Source organism: Podarcis muralis, chromosome Z, assembly GCF_964188315.1.
Source record: "Podarcis muralis chromosome Z, rPodMur119.hap1.1, whole genome shotgun sequence".
Lineage (NCBI taxonomy): Eukaryota > Metazoa > Chordata > Lepidosauria > Squamata > Lacertidae > Podarcis > Podarcis muralis.
Window position 1 is genome coordinate 26,091,697 of NC_135673.1, and position 15,832 is coordinate 26,107,528.

The window sequence follows — 15,832 nt, forward strand, 5'->3', positions numbered from 1 at the left end:
ACACATAGGTCAACCTGCTTTAAAAAGCCAGGGGCAAGGGATGTGCCATTTCAAGGCAGGGCTGTCAAACACTAATGAGTTCAAGGATCACACTCCCTGCTGTCAGGGCTGGGCCATGGGCAGAGGTCCAAAGTGAGCCAGTAATCAGTACCTGAGTGTCAGAGCCACAGGACAGCTGAGGAAGCAGGGTCAAGAAGATGCAAGTTGGATATTAGGGCTGAAGAGAGCAAATCAAGACCTGTGGTTAATCCAGGAGGCAGGACTGAGGAGTGATCCAGACGTTAAGATGAAAGGTTAACCAAAGTTACAGGGACATAGCAGAGCTCAGAAAGACTCTGCTACTCATGGAAGACTTAACTGGAACATAAACCCCTTTGTACCCCTTCCTTTCAAGGAGGATGAAGTAACCTGCCTAGATAGAGTACCGTAGTGGCTGGTGTCCATTGAGGCTGGTAGGGTGGATTTCAGGGAGACCAACAGTAGGTGGAGCCAGAGCCACTGATACACAGAACAGACTAACTCTAGTGTGCAAATGGCCCCTTGAAATTTACCACCCTGTTTGTGTGCAGAGATATTGTGGAGGCTATCTATTAGCAGTGGCTGTTTGGATAGCCTTCACAATATCTCTGCACACAAACGGGGTGGTGAATTTCAAGGGGCCATTTGTACACTAGATTTTGACTCCCCCACCAGCAATTGTTTGGTTTGGGTTGGCCACTGTCATGACTGTGGAGGTGAATTTTCCTTTGTAAGGGGATGAGGCCAAGGACTTGCTCAGAAGAAGAATTCTACCCAAGGACTAACCTCAGAACCACTTTCAGAAGACAAGCCCATGATGCAAGGGTACCTCTGGCCTGTGGATGTTAGACAGCTGTCCTCTGACTCAGAAAAACCTATTTTCAGAAGAATCAGTCTTCCCCAGTATTATCATCCCTGCACAGGCTTTTTCTATGACAATGTCAGGTCGTCGTTGTGGGAGATCAGCAGCCAAACCTAACAAATGAATATTATTGCTAATTAACGTGAGAAGGGGTTAACACTGCAGAGCTGTATTGCTGATAGGCAGGTACTAAGACCATAGATGTTCAAGGCTCTTTGTTATATCATTTCCCCTTGTCTCCTGGAGAGTACTTCTGGTCCCTCCACTTCCTTTGACCATCATTGGATGTGGACAGGCCTCTACTTGCTCCAGCTTTAGGCACATAACTGAAGCTGGTAATACTGTAATAAGGATTTTGGGCAGGAATTAGAACATGATTGCCTAGGGTTGAACCACTGGTTTTGTTTAGTATCCTTCTAGAGAATTTAGATCAGGCATAGGCAGTCGGCCCTTCAGATGTTTTGGGACGACAACTCCCATCATCCCTGAGCACTGGTCCTATTCGCTAGGGATGATGAGAGTTGTAGTCCCAAAACATCTGGAGGGCCGAGTTTGCCTATACCTGATTTAGATGCTTGCTCACTGTTTTGTGACATTTTGGTCAGTCCTAATAAATGTACTGCCTCTCTTGTGATGTTTGGCTTCCCCACTCTTCTACTGCCCCATGATGAACATGGCTATCTACTATTTTTCTATTCTTGTGAGGGTTTTTTCAGGGTGTGTGTATATGTGTTGCTGGAGTCTAATGGAAGATCCCGTTGTTGAATTAGCCAGGCAAGAGCCACTATGGCCCTAGGTATGAGTTGTTATTATAAGAAAGAAAGTTGTTCTGTGCCAGAGGGCAAATGGGTGGGCTTCCACCATACCTGGCTAGTAGTGAGAAGGACAACAGCCAGGGCAAGTGCTGAGAGTTTGTGTGTGTAAGCTGGGCTAGAAGCAGGCAGTTGGCAGAAGCCTGAGAGTGACAGCCATGCTTGATGTCTGCTTGAATCCAAGGCTGTGACTGTGGGAGAAGCAATACCTTCTGGGGTGTTAATGCTGTGAGTCTCTCCATCTTTGGCTTAGGTTGTATACATATTTGTAAATAAAACATCTATCATTTGATAAATGAGGAGTACATCAGCTCCTGGTCAAAAACTATGGTGTATAAGGCCTCTTCAATAGGTCTTTCACCATATTTTCTTACCCACCTGGGGTATGATACTGCCCTCAAAACCGTGAAACAGAGGTTATGGGATATTGCCTTTAGTGACTTATAATCTCGCTCACATGTGACCTGTGGCCGATCTGTGTCAGGAATCCAAAACCTCATTCCAAGGAAACCAAACCCTGGGTAAACTCCTGGAACCATTGGAAAACCATTCTTCTTGGAGATTGGGGTGGAGTACAACACAATGTTGCCCATTTCCAGTACCCTGTGCCAGAAGCAGGCAGGAGACAGATGGCATTTTGGGGGTCAGGTTTTGGTGGCTCACGCTTTTCCTGCTTGCAGAGATAATGGGACTAAGTGAATCTCGGTCTTACCAGTGTGCTACATTTTATAATCTTCAGCAAAAGGATTTCTTTAGGCAGATTTGCATAGATACGTTACAGACGATACCTGTCAAATTTCAAGTTGGGGCCTTTGAAGCCACTGTAAAGTTTTCTAAATATGCACTTGGCAATTGAAGGTAGCAGTTCATGCATATAAAGGAGTGGGTTTTAATTCACACAAGCTGATTCTGCAATAAATTGGCTAGCCTTTAGGGCAGGGGTAGGCAACCTAAGGCCTGGGAGCCAGATGTGGCCCAATCGCCTAGCCAATCCGGCCCGCAGACGGTCCGGGAATCAGCATGTTTTTACATAAGTAGAATGTGTCCTTTTATTCAAAATGCATCTCTGGGTTATTTGTGGGGCATAGGAATTCATTCATTTCTTTTTTCAAAATATAGTCTGGCCCACCACATGGTCTGAGGGACGGTGGACTGGCCCACAGCTGAAAAAGGTTGCTGACCCCTGCTTTAGGGTGCCATCAGCCTCTTTCTGTGTGTGCATGCAATGGCACAATTTGTTTTACCCTAACAGATAAAGAGACCCCCACAGTCCAATGCTAACCAACATTGGTGACTGGTCCTCATTGCGACTGGTATGGTGGAAGGCTGGGAGCCCAACAGGAGGTGCAGCAGGAGCCAACAATGGAAGAGCCAACTATTTTAGCTTTGTTCCCTCTTATCTCTGTTGAGTTCTACAAGGGCAACACTGGCACCAAGGAGAAGGAACTGATAGCCAGTGCCACATTTGGACTGATTTTAGGTAGGAGAGTGGGCAGCTGGGGGTTAGCTGAGGGAAGACCAAAGTGAGTGAGGGCAGTGCCCCATTGGCCCTGATGAATCAGCCTCCAAAGTTAGCCATCACAACTCAATAAGATTTCGAAGGGGCTTACTCCCATGTAAACATGTTCCAGAGGGACAGTTCACCTCTGCTTCCTTAGGAGTAATGTCTGCTGTTTGCGAACCCTGTGTTGTGAACGATGGTCATTGTGACTATTTTCCATGCATTTTAAGCTTGAAAACAGTGATACCAGTGTTTCCCAAACATGGGTCTTCAGCTGTTTTTGGACTACAGTTCCCATCATCACTGACCCCTGGTCCTGCTAGTTAGGAATGAAGAAACAACAGTTTGGGAAACCCCCACATCCCTCAGAGTACAGTACAACCGTGCAATATGCATCTGCCAACCTAAAACAACACTTAATGCATCTGAGAAAGTGTTGGATTCTAGTCCATGAAAGGTCACGCCAGAATATACCTGTTCATCTTGGAATAGTGTGGAATTCTAGACGTGTTTCCTTAGAAGTAAGTTGCCTTTAATGCAATGGGACAAACTCACAGGTGCTGGCAATATATTTTTGATTACAACTCCCATCAGTGGGAGCCAGTGTGGTGTAGTCTCCGCTCCTCCACATGCAGCTGCTGGGTGACCTTGGGATGGTCACACTTCTCTGAAGTCTCTCAGCCCCACTCACCTCACAGAGTGTTTGTTGTGGGGGAGGAAGGGAAAGGAGAATGGTAGCTGCTTTGAGACTCCTTCGGGTAGTGATAAAGCAGCATAGCAAATCCAAACTCCCCTTCTTCATCATCATCAGCCCCAGCCAGCACATCTGTATGATGCAGACACTGGTGGGAGTTGTAGTCTTAAACATCTGGAGGGCACCAGACTGGGGAAGGCATGGGTATACTGTAAATTCCTATTATATTTTTATTACTACAGTATTTAAAAAGCCAAAGAGTAAAGATTTCAGGCTGCATATTTATATAGGCTTACAAAGGGGTTTTTTATCTATATTTTGATAATTTTATCTAAAGCTCGTCCTACTCACCGCAGACCTGCTGAAATTAATGGGCCTACAGCTGTCTTCTGCCCTCAAAAGAACGCTGCATGCTGTAGATTACCTATTATAAGTGGTACTGATCCCAGCAACTATTAACAAATTACAGTGCCTAGAATTTTTAGGGAGGGATGGAAGTGCTTCCAATGTGCATTAAAGACATAGTCTGTTTGCAGCTATTTGTTAATTTCAGTGGGTCTACTCTGAGTAGGACTAGCATTGGATGCAACCCATTATGCCTCCACATTTTTAATTCTATTGATTTTATTGGTATTTTATGTATCTATTTTATTAAATTTGTGAAAAAATAAATTAGCATTTGATGCGTATTTTATGTAAAAGGCTTAGAGTTTGTTCTTTAAGTTGGCAGTGGGGACAGATAAAGTGGCACAGAAATTTTGTTAAACAACCAGTACACTCTCCTTGATTGGAGGTTTTTATGCAGAGATTGGATGGCCATCTGCTATAGAGGCTTTAGTTGAGATTCCTGCAGTGGACTAGATGACTCTTAAGGGTCCTTCGAACTCTAGAATTTTAAGATTTTATGAAATGATTTGCAGTGAGCCGGCAAGGATTTCTCACTCTCAGCTGTTTAACAAAATTCTAGCCCACCCACTCAACCCTAAATTATAATATTACAATGAAGAAAAGCTGTGGTTGGGATAATTTGGCATCTTCTTTGGGGATAAATTGATATAGCTTTTGAAAACTGATTTATTTTACTTTCCTGTGTAGTGGAAGGACAGTAAGCCGCCTTCTGCTCTGGTGTTCAAAAGGCAAATCCCCTGGCTCCGGATTCTTTCTTATGCGAAGCACTATCTTCTTTTGCAGCCTGACGCGGTTGGCGGACCCCGGGGTTCTAGAAACAGAAGTGGGTGGTGGGGAGGAGGGGCACAAAGTAGACCCTTTCCACGCTGCTGCAACTGCCTGCCCGCACGTGCGCTCCAAATTTATCCGAGCAAAGCAGAAGCTTGGGGGAATCAGGCAGGCAGACCCTTCTCTGGAGTGACAGAGAGGGAGCGATAAAGAAAGAAAATTAAGAGCCTGCAAAGCGGCTCCACTGGCTGGACTTGTCAGTTTGCACGGAAAAGCCAGGCAGTGCATTGCGGCGGAGAGCCAGAGAGAGGGAGCGAAGGCGGGGTGGGGGTTTGTAGCGGCCTCTTGCCCCCCCTTTTTTGCACGTGCTTGTTTTTGTTGATGGGGCTCAGCCCGGCCCCGGCATCACGTGCCTCCTCGACGGCCCTCATTGTGTCGGGATCCGCCTGTGTGTGTGTGTGTGTGTGTGTGTGTGTGTGTGTGTGTGTGTCACTGATCAATGTCATGACTTCCTCCTTGGGCTGAGCAAGCGGCTGCGTCGGGGAGGACCCGGTGGAAGGAAGCCGACTGCGTTGATCTCGTCGCCCCCAACTCCTCCACCTCCACATATACACGCTCTCTCGCCCCCTCTCTCTCATACACACACACACAACTTGCCCGGCTGCACCAGCTTCCTCGGCATTCCTCTGCAGCCTCCCGTCGCCGCCGCCGCCGCCGCCACCACCCTCGTTGCTCCGCGCATCGCACCAAGCCTCCTGGGCTCCCCCCGGCGGGACGGCGGGGGGCGAAGAAGATGAGCGCAGGGCACGTCGTGTGCACGGGCTGGCTCATCAAATCGCCCCCTGAGAAGAAGCTCAAGAGATACGTGAGTAACAATAACAATAATAATGAAAATAAGCCCTGTTTCTGCACGCCCGCCCGCGCGTCCCCTGCTGCTCCTTTCCTTGCAAGGTTTTCTCTTTTGCTTTAACAGCGGAAAGCTAGGGTGGGCTCATCGTTCCTTTGCCGTGCAACTCCTGCCTGCTCGCTTTCCAACTGCGGCGAGCTGGTGCGGGGTGTAAACTCCTACGACTGCGGGGGGGGGGGGGCAGCCCGATCCTAAAGCTGTGTCTGCTAAGCCCTGCTTGAATTGAGCGGGGCTTGCTGCCAAGGTGAGTTAGGGTTAGGATTGCAGCCTTCAAGTGACAACGCCGAAATGCGCATCGGCGAAGCCGGGTTCTCGTTTAGGCTCCCATCGGCATTGCGTTGCATAGGCTGATGGTGCTATTCGTAGACGTGTGTGTGTGTTTCTGTGTGTATGATACAAATACAACTGTCGGCCCCCACCCCCTTCAGTGCTTGGGTGATGGTGGTTATGCAACCTGTAGTTTGTTTTCAAACCCCAAAAACCTAACAAACCACATTTTCTGTTTCAGTTAATGTGTGTGCCTGTTTTGCAACCGACATTCAGATGCATCTTGTTTGACTTTGGGTGACTTGCAAATAACTTCTTGCTCTCCCTATTGGGGGACACGCACACATAGTTGCATCCCAAGAAGATGCGGCAGTCTTGCAGCTGCTTCGTGTGTGTGTGTGATCAGATCCTGATCGCAGCTGGACCGAATTCATTTGCATGAACCCTTAGTGTCTTTCGTAGTTGGTGTTACGAGGGCAGGGTGGAGGCGGCGGAGAGAAGGATGAAGGAGTTGCCTGCTTCGGCTAGAAAGTTCAGAAGGTTCCGGGGCTCAGGACCAACTCCGTGTGTTGCAAGGAACCGTTATTTTGCAACCCACCCAGAAACTTGCTCTCGCGGGGGCCCCCTCTGACAGTGTGCGTTGTTTTTAAAAGCCCATTGCAAGCTCTCAGCTCAGGATTTGAAAGAACGCCGTAACAGTTAAATAACATCATCAATTTTCAAATGTTTGTGTGTTGGCCTGCCTAAAACAGCTGCAACCGTTCTGGTGGTCCGTGGACTCACCTCGCAGCCTCGGCCGCTTAGAATCCTCTCCCTTAACTACCCAGCCCAGCCGGTCTCGCTTTCCCTTCGTCTCAGCCCTGCCGCCACCCTCCTCCTCCTCCCGGTTAGTCCGGTCTGTCTTCATTGACGCTATAAATCTGCTGGGCGGAGAGATCCCTCACACCCGCACGGCTTCTTTTCCTTCTTAGTTTATACAGTGCCCTGCAAGTGCCCGGCGAGAGTACTTAGCAGACTTGGGACTGGAGGCACAGTGACTCCGGAATGCAACCAGCAAAACACATTTCCTGATCCTGTGCGTCCCCTTTGTTGCTGTCCGGTTTGTTGACTGATCGGGAATGAATGCACTTAAGCGCCCCATGCCTCCCGAGGAGGGAGAGATGCCACCTCTTAATGCAGTTCTGGCAGGCTGGCATCACTTCTTCTCTATTTCCTTATGCTTTCCTAAACTTCTGGTCCTCCTTGCCCTTCAAAGGCATCAGCTCTCCCCTCCCTCTGCCCAAACCTGGAAAATGAAAGCAAAAATCATTGCATGGGTGGACTCTTAAAAGGTTTCTTTCTTTCTAAGCATCCTTTCCCCCCCACATCCATTGGTCTCTATTCTTTTTCTTGCTTTTACTCTGCTAAATTCCCTTCCCCCCTCCCATAACTTTAAATAACCATTGCAGCTAGTCTCCTGGGTACTGCATATAAATAGCAAATTTGTAGTATCTTTGGATTTTATTTCATTGCTGACATTGACATCTGTGGGCCTCTTTTGGGATATGAAAAGCACAGACAGCTCTTATACAGCATCATACAGATCTATATAGATAGAGATAAGCATACCTATAATACATATAAATTTCCTAGCTGCTGTTGTTAGTAGCTCTTGAGAGCGGAACAGTCTGGGTCACTTGCACGCCTATGTAAGTTTGCAGTTAGGTTCCACTGGTTGCAGCTACTGTACACCATACATTTAAAGCACCCTTAGGATTTCCCTCAGGGAATCCTAAGGAACTGCAGTTTACTCTTCACAGAGCAACAGTTCCCAGCACCCTTAAGGAACCATAGTTCTCACGGTTCTTTGAAGGAAGCCATGTGCTTGAAATGCGTTTTTAAATGTACTTAAAATGTATGGTATGAATATGGGCCTCACTGCCTGTACATCCAGATCTATCTTCTGCACCACACCACACAAGCTGCATCAAAAGCACAGCAGGTTTGTTGCCTTATCACACAATCTTACCCTTTGTGTATTCAATTCATGTGTCCCTAAACAGACTGTAGGAGCATGTTGAACTGATTCATCAAGCTGATGGGAGTTGCCTGAAACATCTGCAGAGCTGCTGCTTCTTCTTTGGCGATCACTCGTAGCCGAGTAAGATTGCCTTCCATAAACACGGTTTTAACAATGAGTCCGTAAGTGACTGTGGAGGACAATTCTGGATCCACACGTCCTTCCACAGTGGGGACATTGGATTCTGGGCGGTAGTTGATCACGGTATGGATTTGCCAAGCGTGCCTTCCTCTTAGCACGTTTCTCCCTTGCGTCCTGAGTTTGAGTGTCTTCAAAGCCCATGACACCTTTGATAAAGGCTGTTATCCAACTGGAGCGCTCGCAGGCCAGCGTTTCCCAGTTGTCAGTGTTTATACTACATTGGGGAACGCATAATTAATCTGTCCCTTTTGTGTGGTTCAGGGGGATATGCATGCCATTTCCCCAGAACCTTTTTTTTTTAGGTGGGGGGGGGAGGGAAAGTGAAGATGCCTCCAAAAAAGGGAAGGGAATTTCTAAGGATTTGTTGAGGTCGGTGGGTTGCAATTATCTTACAAACTTAGGGCAGTGGCGAAGGGGATCTTGCCTTCTCTTCAGACAAACACTTTATAAATCACTGTTTTTGCAGGTGGGTCTAAGCTTTGAAAGTTTGGCTGCACTTTGGGAACATTTCAGGTGCTCAAAAGGCATTCTCACTTCTCGCAGTGAGAGAACTGCCAGGAGGCCCTCAGAGCTGGACCTCAGTGTCTAGTGTCTGGGCAGAACGATGCAGGTGGAGACTTCAGGCCTGAGGCTTTAAAGCTCAGCACCAACACAATTGACTCTGCCTGTTATTGGTTCTGGCATCACCTACTATTGACCTCTCTGCCTTCTCCCCTACCATTCCTTATGGGCACCAGCCCCTACTGGTTAAGAGGCTAGTCTTTAAAGAGGGGGATCTGATTCCTCCTCAGCCAGCGTGGAAACACACAGTACTAGCCTCTTAGCAGACCAGTTTTTTATTTTTTTAAAAAAACCTTGTATCATGCAGGCTAGTGGAGGAGTGGCAGAACAATCCATCCTTCATCTGCCAGTGTTCTGCATTTCTCCTTCGGTCATGGAAGTGGGGGAGCCTCTTACTCTACAGCCAACACAGGAGCCACAGGATGGTAGGGAAAGGATGGTGCAATCCCTCTTCTGACAACCTGTATGAAATTCCTTGTCATTTATGGTGACCAGGCAAGCTACCTAAATTCAAGGCTCTTTGGTGGTATTATTTTCCAATGGTCTTTAGTTAGATTTCTCTAGGGCAAACAAAAGCTAGTCTAGTAATTGTGTATTTATTTCTTACGCATTTTTCATTGCATTTGTATCTCACATTTTCCACCAAGGACCTCAAGGTGGCACACATGGTTCTCCCCCTCCTCATTTAATCCCTGCAATAGCCCTGTGAGGTAGGTTAGGTGGAGAGGGGTGACTGGTCAAAGGTCACCCAGTGAGCTTCATAGCCAAGTAGGGATTTGGCCTCTCAGGTCCTAGTCCACCACACAAACCACTACACCATGCGTATCCTCTATAAGTGATTGGTTGGCTATTTTGATACCTATTACTCCATATATTTCATCTCATTCCTATGACTTTGAGCTTATACTTGTGGAATACATTTGACTCGAGCAGCATTTCTCCCAGCTCACTTTAGAATGTAAAAAGGGGCATATGTTTTATGTGCTGATGTATATGCACTTGTGGCTACCTTCAAGCAACAGTCATTGGAGGACATTCTCAGTGGCTTCCGTGAAAGCAGAAATGTTTCTGAGATAAGAGGATTACTAAATTATTACTCTGTAGCGAAAGTGAAGTCACTGCCTTGGACAGTACTTCTAGTGTGCAAGTTACAAACAGAAGCAGAATTTAGGTTCACATCCACGGTTATATCCAGCTAAGTACAACTTGGAGTAGACCCACTGAAATTAATGGGGCTAGGTTTGTCATGTCCCTTTAATTTCAAGTGGGCCTTCTCAGACTAAGCTGGATACAACATCTATGCAAACAAGAATTTTGGTGCTAGAACATTTATTATTTCACTGAGGTTAAGGTTGTCAACAACTACCAGCCATGATGGCTATGCACTGCCTCCAAGACAGGAGACACCAGTGTTTCTGAATACTAGTTGCTGCAAACCAGAGGAGGGGAGAGTGATCTTGTGCCCAGGTCCTGCTTGTGCGTTTCCCATGGATATCTGTTTGGCCACTGTGAGATCAGGATGCTGGGCTAGAAAGGCCATCGGTCTGATCCATCAGGCCTTTACTTAGGTTCTTATTTTCAGTCACTGCACATCCAAGCAGGCTGATGGTTGTAGCAATTCGTTTCTAAGAATCTTTGCACAAAGACAGCTAGCTTGGAAAATGAAGGATGCACACATAGGATTGCTCACGTGTAACTCTTGATAAAACAGATCCTAGTCCAGCAGGCCAGTGTAGCTGGAGTGTCCCAGTGCTGATGTGAGTTGTGGTGATGACTGAAATGATGATTCACACATATCTTTTGGATGCAAAATTACTAGTAAGACAGTTGAGCTCGGTACAGGCTGGTTCACTTCTGTGCTATTAATATGTTAATGGTATTGCAGGTTTTGCTGATAATGAATGTGAAGGGGTTTGAACACTTAGGTAAAGTAATGTCACTCCTCCTAATAGTGAACTTGCTCAGTGTTTCTGTGCAGACAGGATTAGAGCCAAAACGGGGCTGTTGACAAACAGTATGCCAGTGAATCTCAAGGTATGCATGAATACAATACAAAAGAAAATAATTAAAAGGAGGCCAAACAAAGCCTCCAAACAAGTAATATGTACCGTATATACTCGTGTAGAAGCCAACCTGAATATAAGCCGAGGCACCTAATTTTACCACAAAAAACTGGGAAAACTTATTGACACGAGTATAAGCCGGTTCACCACACCACAAACCTCCTGGTGGGCCAGAGTACGTGTGTGCGTGCGCGTGTGCGCACATGGCACAGAGGGGTTCTCTCTCCCCCCAGCAGAAAGGGCTGCTTCGGGCTGCTTGTTCCTCCGCCGCTGACAGTGGCAGAGGTGGAGGAGGAGGAGGAAGGAGCAGCCCAAAAGGGCTGTTTTCAGGCTGCTTGTTCCTGCTCTTTTGACAGCGGCAAAGGCGGCGGAGGAGGAAGGAGCAGCCCGAAAAGGCTGCTTTCGGGCTGCTCGTTCCTCCTCGGCCGCCGGCAACAGCCTCCGCCGCTGGAAATGCGCTCGGGTGGGACCCTCACTCGAGCATAAGCCGAGGGGGGCTTTTTCAGCATTAAAAATGTGGTGAAAAAGTCGGCTTATACATGAGTATATACAATACATAGTTTTCAGGAGCTATGAGATGTTGAGCGCTGGTTGGAAACAAAAACAAAAAACAGGAAATTGGAGAGGTGTATGCGGGGGAGAATGAATTGAGCCGCTACCAACAGGAGTGTGGACCTGTGCCCTTCTAGATGTTGTTTGACTCCAATTCCCTTCAGCCTGGCAGGGCTGATGGTTGTTGTAGTCCAACAACATCTGGAGAGCTTCAAGTTTCACACTGCTTCTCTACAGCTGTATAGAGACCTGGAGGAAGGCATGGTGGCATGAACAGGAGCGCACATCCCTGTTAAGAGGTGAGACTATATTGTAATATGTTGGAGATCCCCCTTACTGTATTTTTCCATGTATAAGACTAGGTTTTTTCCTTAAAAATGATGTAAAAAATTAGGGGGTGTCTTATACACTGATGGGACGCGGGTGGCGCTGTGGGTAAAAGCCTCAGCGCCTAGGGCTTGCCGATCGAAAGGTCGGCGGTTCGAATCCCCGCGGCGGGGTGCGCTCCCGTTGCTCGGTCCCAGCGCCTGCCAACCTAGCAGTTCGAAAGCACCCCCAGGTGCAAGTAGATAAATAGGGACCGCTTACTGGCGGGAAGGTAAACGGCGTTTCCGTGTGCTGCGCTGGCTCGCCAGATGCAGCTTTGTCACGCTGGCCATGTGACCCGGAAGTGTCTCCGGACAGCGCTGGCCCCGGCCTCTTGAGTGAGATGGGAGCACAACCCTAGAGTCTGTCAAGACTGGCCCGTACGGGCAGGGGTACCTTTACCTTTACCTTATACACTGATACATCTCCCCCCATTTTCTTAAATCTGAATCCCCCCAAATAGGGAGCGTCTTATACATGGGAGCGTCTTATAGACGGAAAAATACAGTATATAAATAAGCCTGTTAATGTTATTTACGTTGATGATGAAACAGTTCTTTCCCCTGCTTTTCTTGGAACTGAACTTAAGCGAGCTGAACTCTAGTTATTAGAAAAATAGAAAACACTTGAGAGAAATCTATGAATTTTGGTTTCAATGTGGGGTATTACTGATTCATATATGGGGTATCTAAGGATCAATTCCTCGCTGCAATAATACTATCAGATTCTTTACATGTATGTTGTTGTTTATTTCTTTCAATGGATTTGTAACCCGCCGTTCTTCCCAGGGCAGTTAACATACATATTATTTATGTGTAGGACGCATTTCTTTGGTACTTGGTACACAAGAGTAGCATAATTTATTAACTGGACACACTTGTACCAAATCGCGGCTATATGAAGGGTAAGTATTAGGCCCTGACCCGAAAATATTTCCCCCTCCCAGCAATATATGCCATTCATAAATCATACAGTTTTATAGCAATTCCCAAGTACAAAATGGAAGTCTACGAAGAGGTTTTATTGTGAAAGTTGTGATCTTTTCACTTCATTCATGGAGCTCTTTTGAGAGTTTGTGAAAACTTGTAAAATACTTTTTAAGTCATGCAAAATTGTTTATGCTTAAAAGGATGTCCCAGACATGAATTTATCTTTTGCTTGACTGAAGGAATTGGCCCATACTAGTTTTTCAGTTCTGGGGTGAGTGAAGTCTTATCTACTCCATTCAGGACTTTCCAGTCTTACAGTTACAAGACTTCCCCCACCCCTTCAAAAAGGCATGTATACACATTAAGCACACGGCGACACAACAATACTTCAGTTATAAAACAAATTGGCATGGCACTCATGAAACTGGACAAGATTTGTCTACTACCTTGTCAGTTTCATTGAGCAGTGATTCTCTAGTGAAAGAAAATAAATGAAACTTTTAAACAGTCAATGTTGCTTGTTTGTTCTCCACAAAAGCAACATATTCTTACTTGTCCATTGTGTATCTCTCAGGGAGTTTCTCTAATTCTGGGGGCTTGTGCTTGTAAACATACAACAGAGTAGCTGGCATCTCTCTGTACTGTCTTGATGACAGGCTCCTGTCACACCTTCAGATATAACAGCATTCACTGGGAGACAACAATAATGAATTGGTGGCAGGGCAGACTTTTCTTTGTAAAAGATGGTTGAATGAATCTGCTTCTCCGTATAGGAATACCTGCGATCTGAAGTGCTGCTGTCGTCCATGCAACTCTCTCATCCCAGAATGCAAATGGGAGGTTGCCAGTTTGAAAGCACTCCCATTAAAATCTCCCTGATTATAACCAAACATGTTAAAATTCCCATGCTCATAGAAAACTATCAGGTCACACTTTTGTATGCATGGGGGGAAAATGAAATCAGGGAACTTTTTGACAAGCTGTCCCCACATGATTCTGAGGTGGTACTGAGAGTAGCATAGGAGGACTGTTCTGTGTGCCAACATGCATATTTGAATCCACTGGAGTCCGCTGTATAGGTTACAGCAGCAGTTGCAAAAGCAGAAGTTCAGGTCACTTGATCCTCTTCTGCTTTCTGTGCTTCTGTAATGTGCTAATCGGTTCTCATTTCTAACTGGCCGCTAGAGAACATCTAGTCCTAAAAGTAAACAAGGAGGTCAGGAAAACACCCTCAAAACCTGCACCGGCTTGTGCTCTTCATGAGGAGGCTGGAGCACCATGAGCATTTAGGGAAATCAGGCCTGAAATCACCTTGAGGAATCTTCTGCTGTCTCAGTTCATGTGTATCGCCACATTCACAACTTAACTCTTCATTTGCTTTAAATGTCTTGTCTCCCCTTTCAGCTAGTATAGGAGAAGACGTTTTCTCCTCCTAATTAGGAACATACAAAGGGACTATAGAAGCTGCCTCACGTGTGGGCCGGCCATTGGTCCATCTCCCTCAGCATTGTCTACACTGATTGGATTTCAGTCGGAGTCTCTCCTAGCCCGGCCTGGAAATGCCAGTGATTGAACCTGGGACCTTCTGTATGGAAAGCAGATGCTTTCCATTAACAGCTTGAAACTCCCCTCAGCCCCAGCCAGTGGGAGCTATAGTACAGCAACATTCAGGCACCATATTGACTGTCTCTACGCTACCGTTTCCCTCACTAGTCTGCCTCTGTTCTCCAATGAAACTGATAAGCTGTTTGGGAAAAGCTTTGTCAGTTTTATTGATTCCCTTATCAGTTTTCTTGCTTAGTTAAAAGTATTACCGCAGCTCCCCGTATTTAAGCTCTTACTTGGTAGGCATTGGCAATAAGGAATTCCATGCAGGAGAGTGGATGGTCTGGTGAAAGAGGGATGGGGGGGCTCTGCCCCTCCTCTACACCCATCTTAGAAATTAAGAGGGTTGACGAAGCCTTTTGGGACCCGCAGAGAGCCCAAACAGTAGGTGGTTCTGGTTCTAGTGAGATGCAGAGCAAACTAATTCTGGTTTGTCTCCATTCTCTTCTCTGCTGAGTTATGCAAGGGGCACCACTGAGACCGAGGAGGAAACTGATAAGCAATGTTACCTGCCTGGACTGGTTGTAAGTAAGAAATCAGGCCAGGTAGGAAGGCTCAGGGCAGACTGCGGTTGGTGGGGCAGTGCCCTGCCCCAAGTACCCTAACAGATCAGCCTCTACTGGCTGACAGAGGGAAGCCCCCTCTTCCTTGAGATCCAGCATAGTAATACATTGGGCTGCTGGAAGAAGGATGGTGCTCTCCTTCCTCTGCTAGTAATATTTATTTCCAGCCTAGTAACTCTTATGTACTTATTCACAAGGCTGCATTACTGTTTGCACAGGGGCTAAGTGTGCATAAAAGGTAAAGGTACCCCTGCCCATACGGGCCAGTCTTGACAGACTCTGGGGTTGTGCGCCCATCTCACTCAAGAGGCCGGGGGCCAGCGCTGTCCGGAGACACTTCCGGGTCATGTGGCCAGCGTGACAAAGCTGCACCTGGTGAGCCAGCGCAGCACACGGAACGCCGTTTACCTTCCCGCTGGTAAGCGGTCCCTATTTATCTACTTGCACCCGGGGGTGCTTTCGAACTGCTAGGTTGGCAGGCGCTGGGACCGAGCAGCGGGAGCGCACCCCGCCGCGGGGATTCGAACCGCCGACCTTTCGATCGGCAAGCCCTAGGCACTGAGGCTTTTACCCACAGCGCCACCCATGTCCCTAAGTGTGCATACAAGCCTCCTTTTGAATGAGGAACAACAACAGTGGCGGGCAGCAGAGATAAGGGGTGGCTGGATCAAGTTTTACAGGGTTGGTGAAATATCCTTCATCCTAATGCTGAAGCTTAGATGTTATGGGAGAACCACACTTTCTTTGTGATGCTAG

At 47.0% G+C, this 15,832-nt stretch overlaps 1 protein-coding gene across 2 annotated transcripts in view; it reads left to right on the top strand.

The window, feature by feature from the left end:
- The first annotated feature begins 5,258 nt into the window (after positions 1–5,258).
- GAB3 (GRB2 associated binding protein 3) overlaps positions 5,259–15,832 on the top strand; it is a 79,407-nt gene continuing 68,833 nt past the window's right edge. For both annotated transcript variants that reach the window (XM_028714996.2, XM_028715001.2), the window contains exon 1: positions 5,259–5,928. In XM_028714996.2, the coding sequence (XP_028570829.1) occupies positions 5,857–5,928 (72 nt within the window). In that variant the 5' untranslated portion in view covers positions 5,259–5,856. The remainder of the gene's footprint in view (positions 5,929–15,832) is intronic.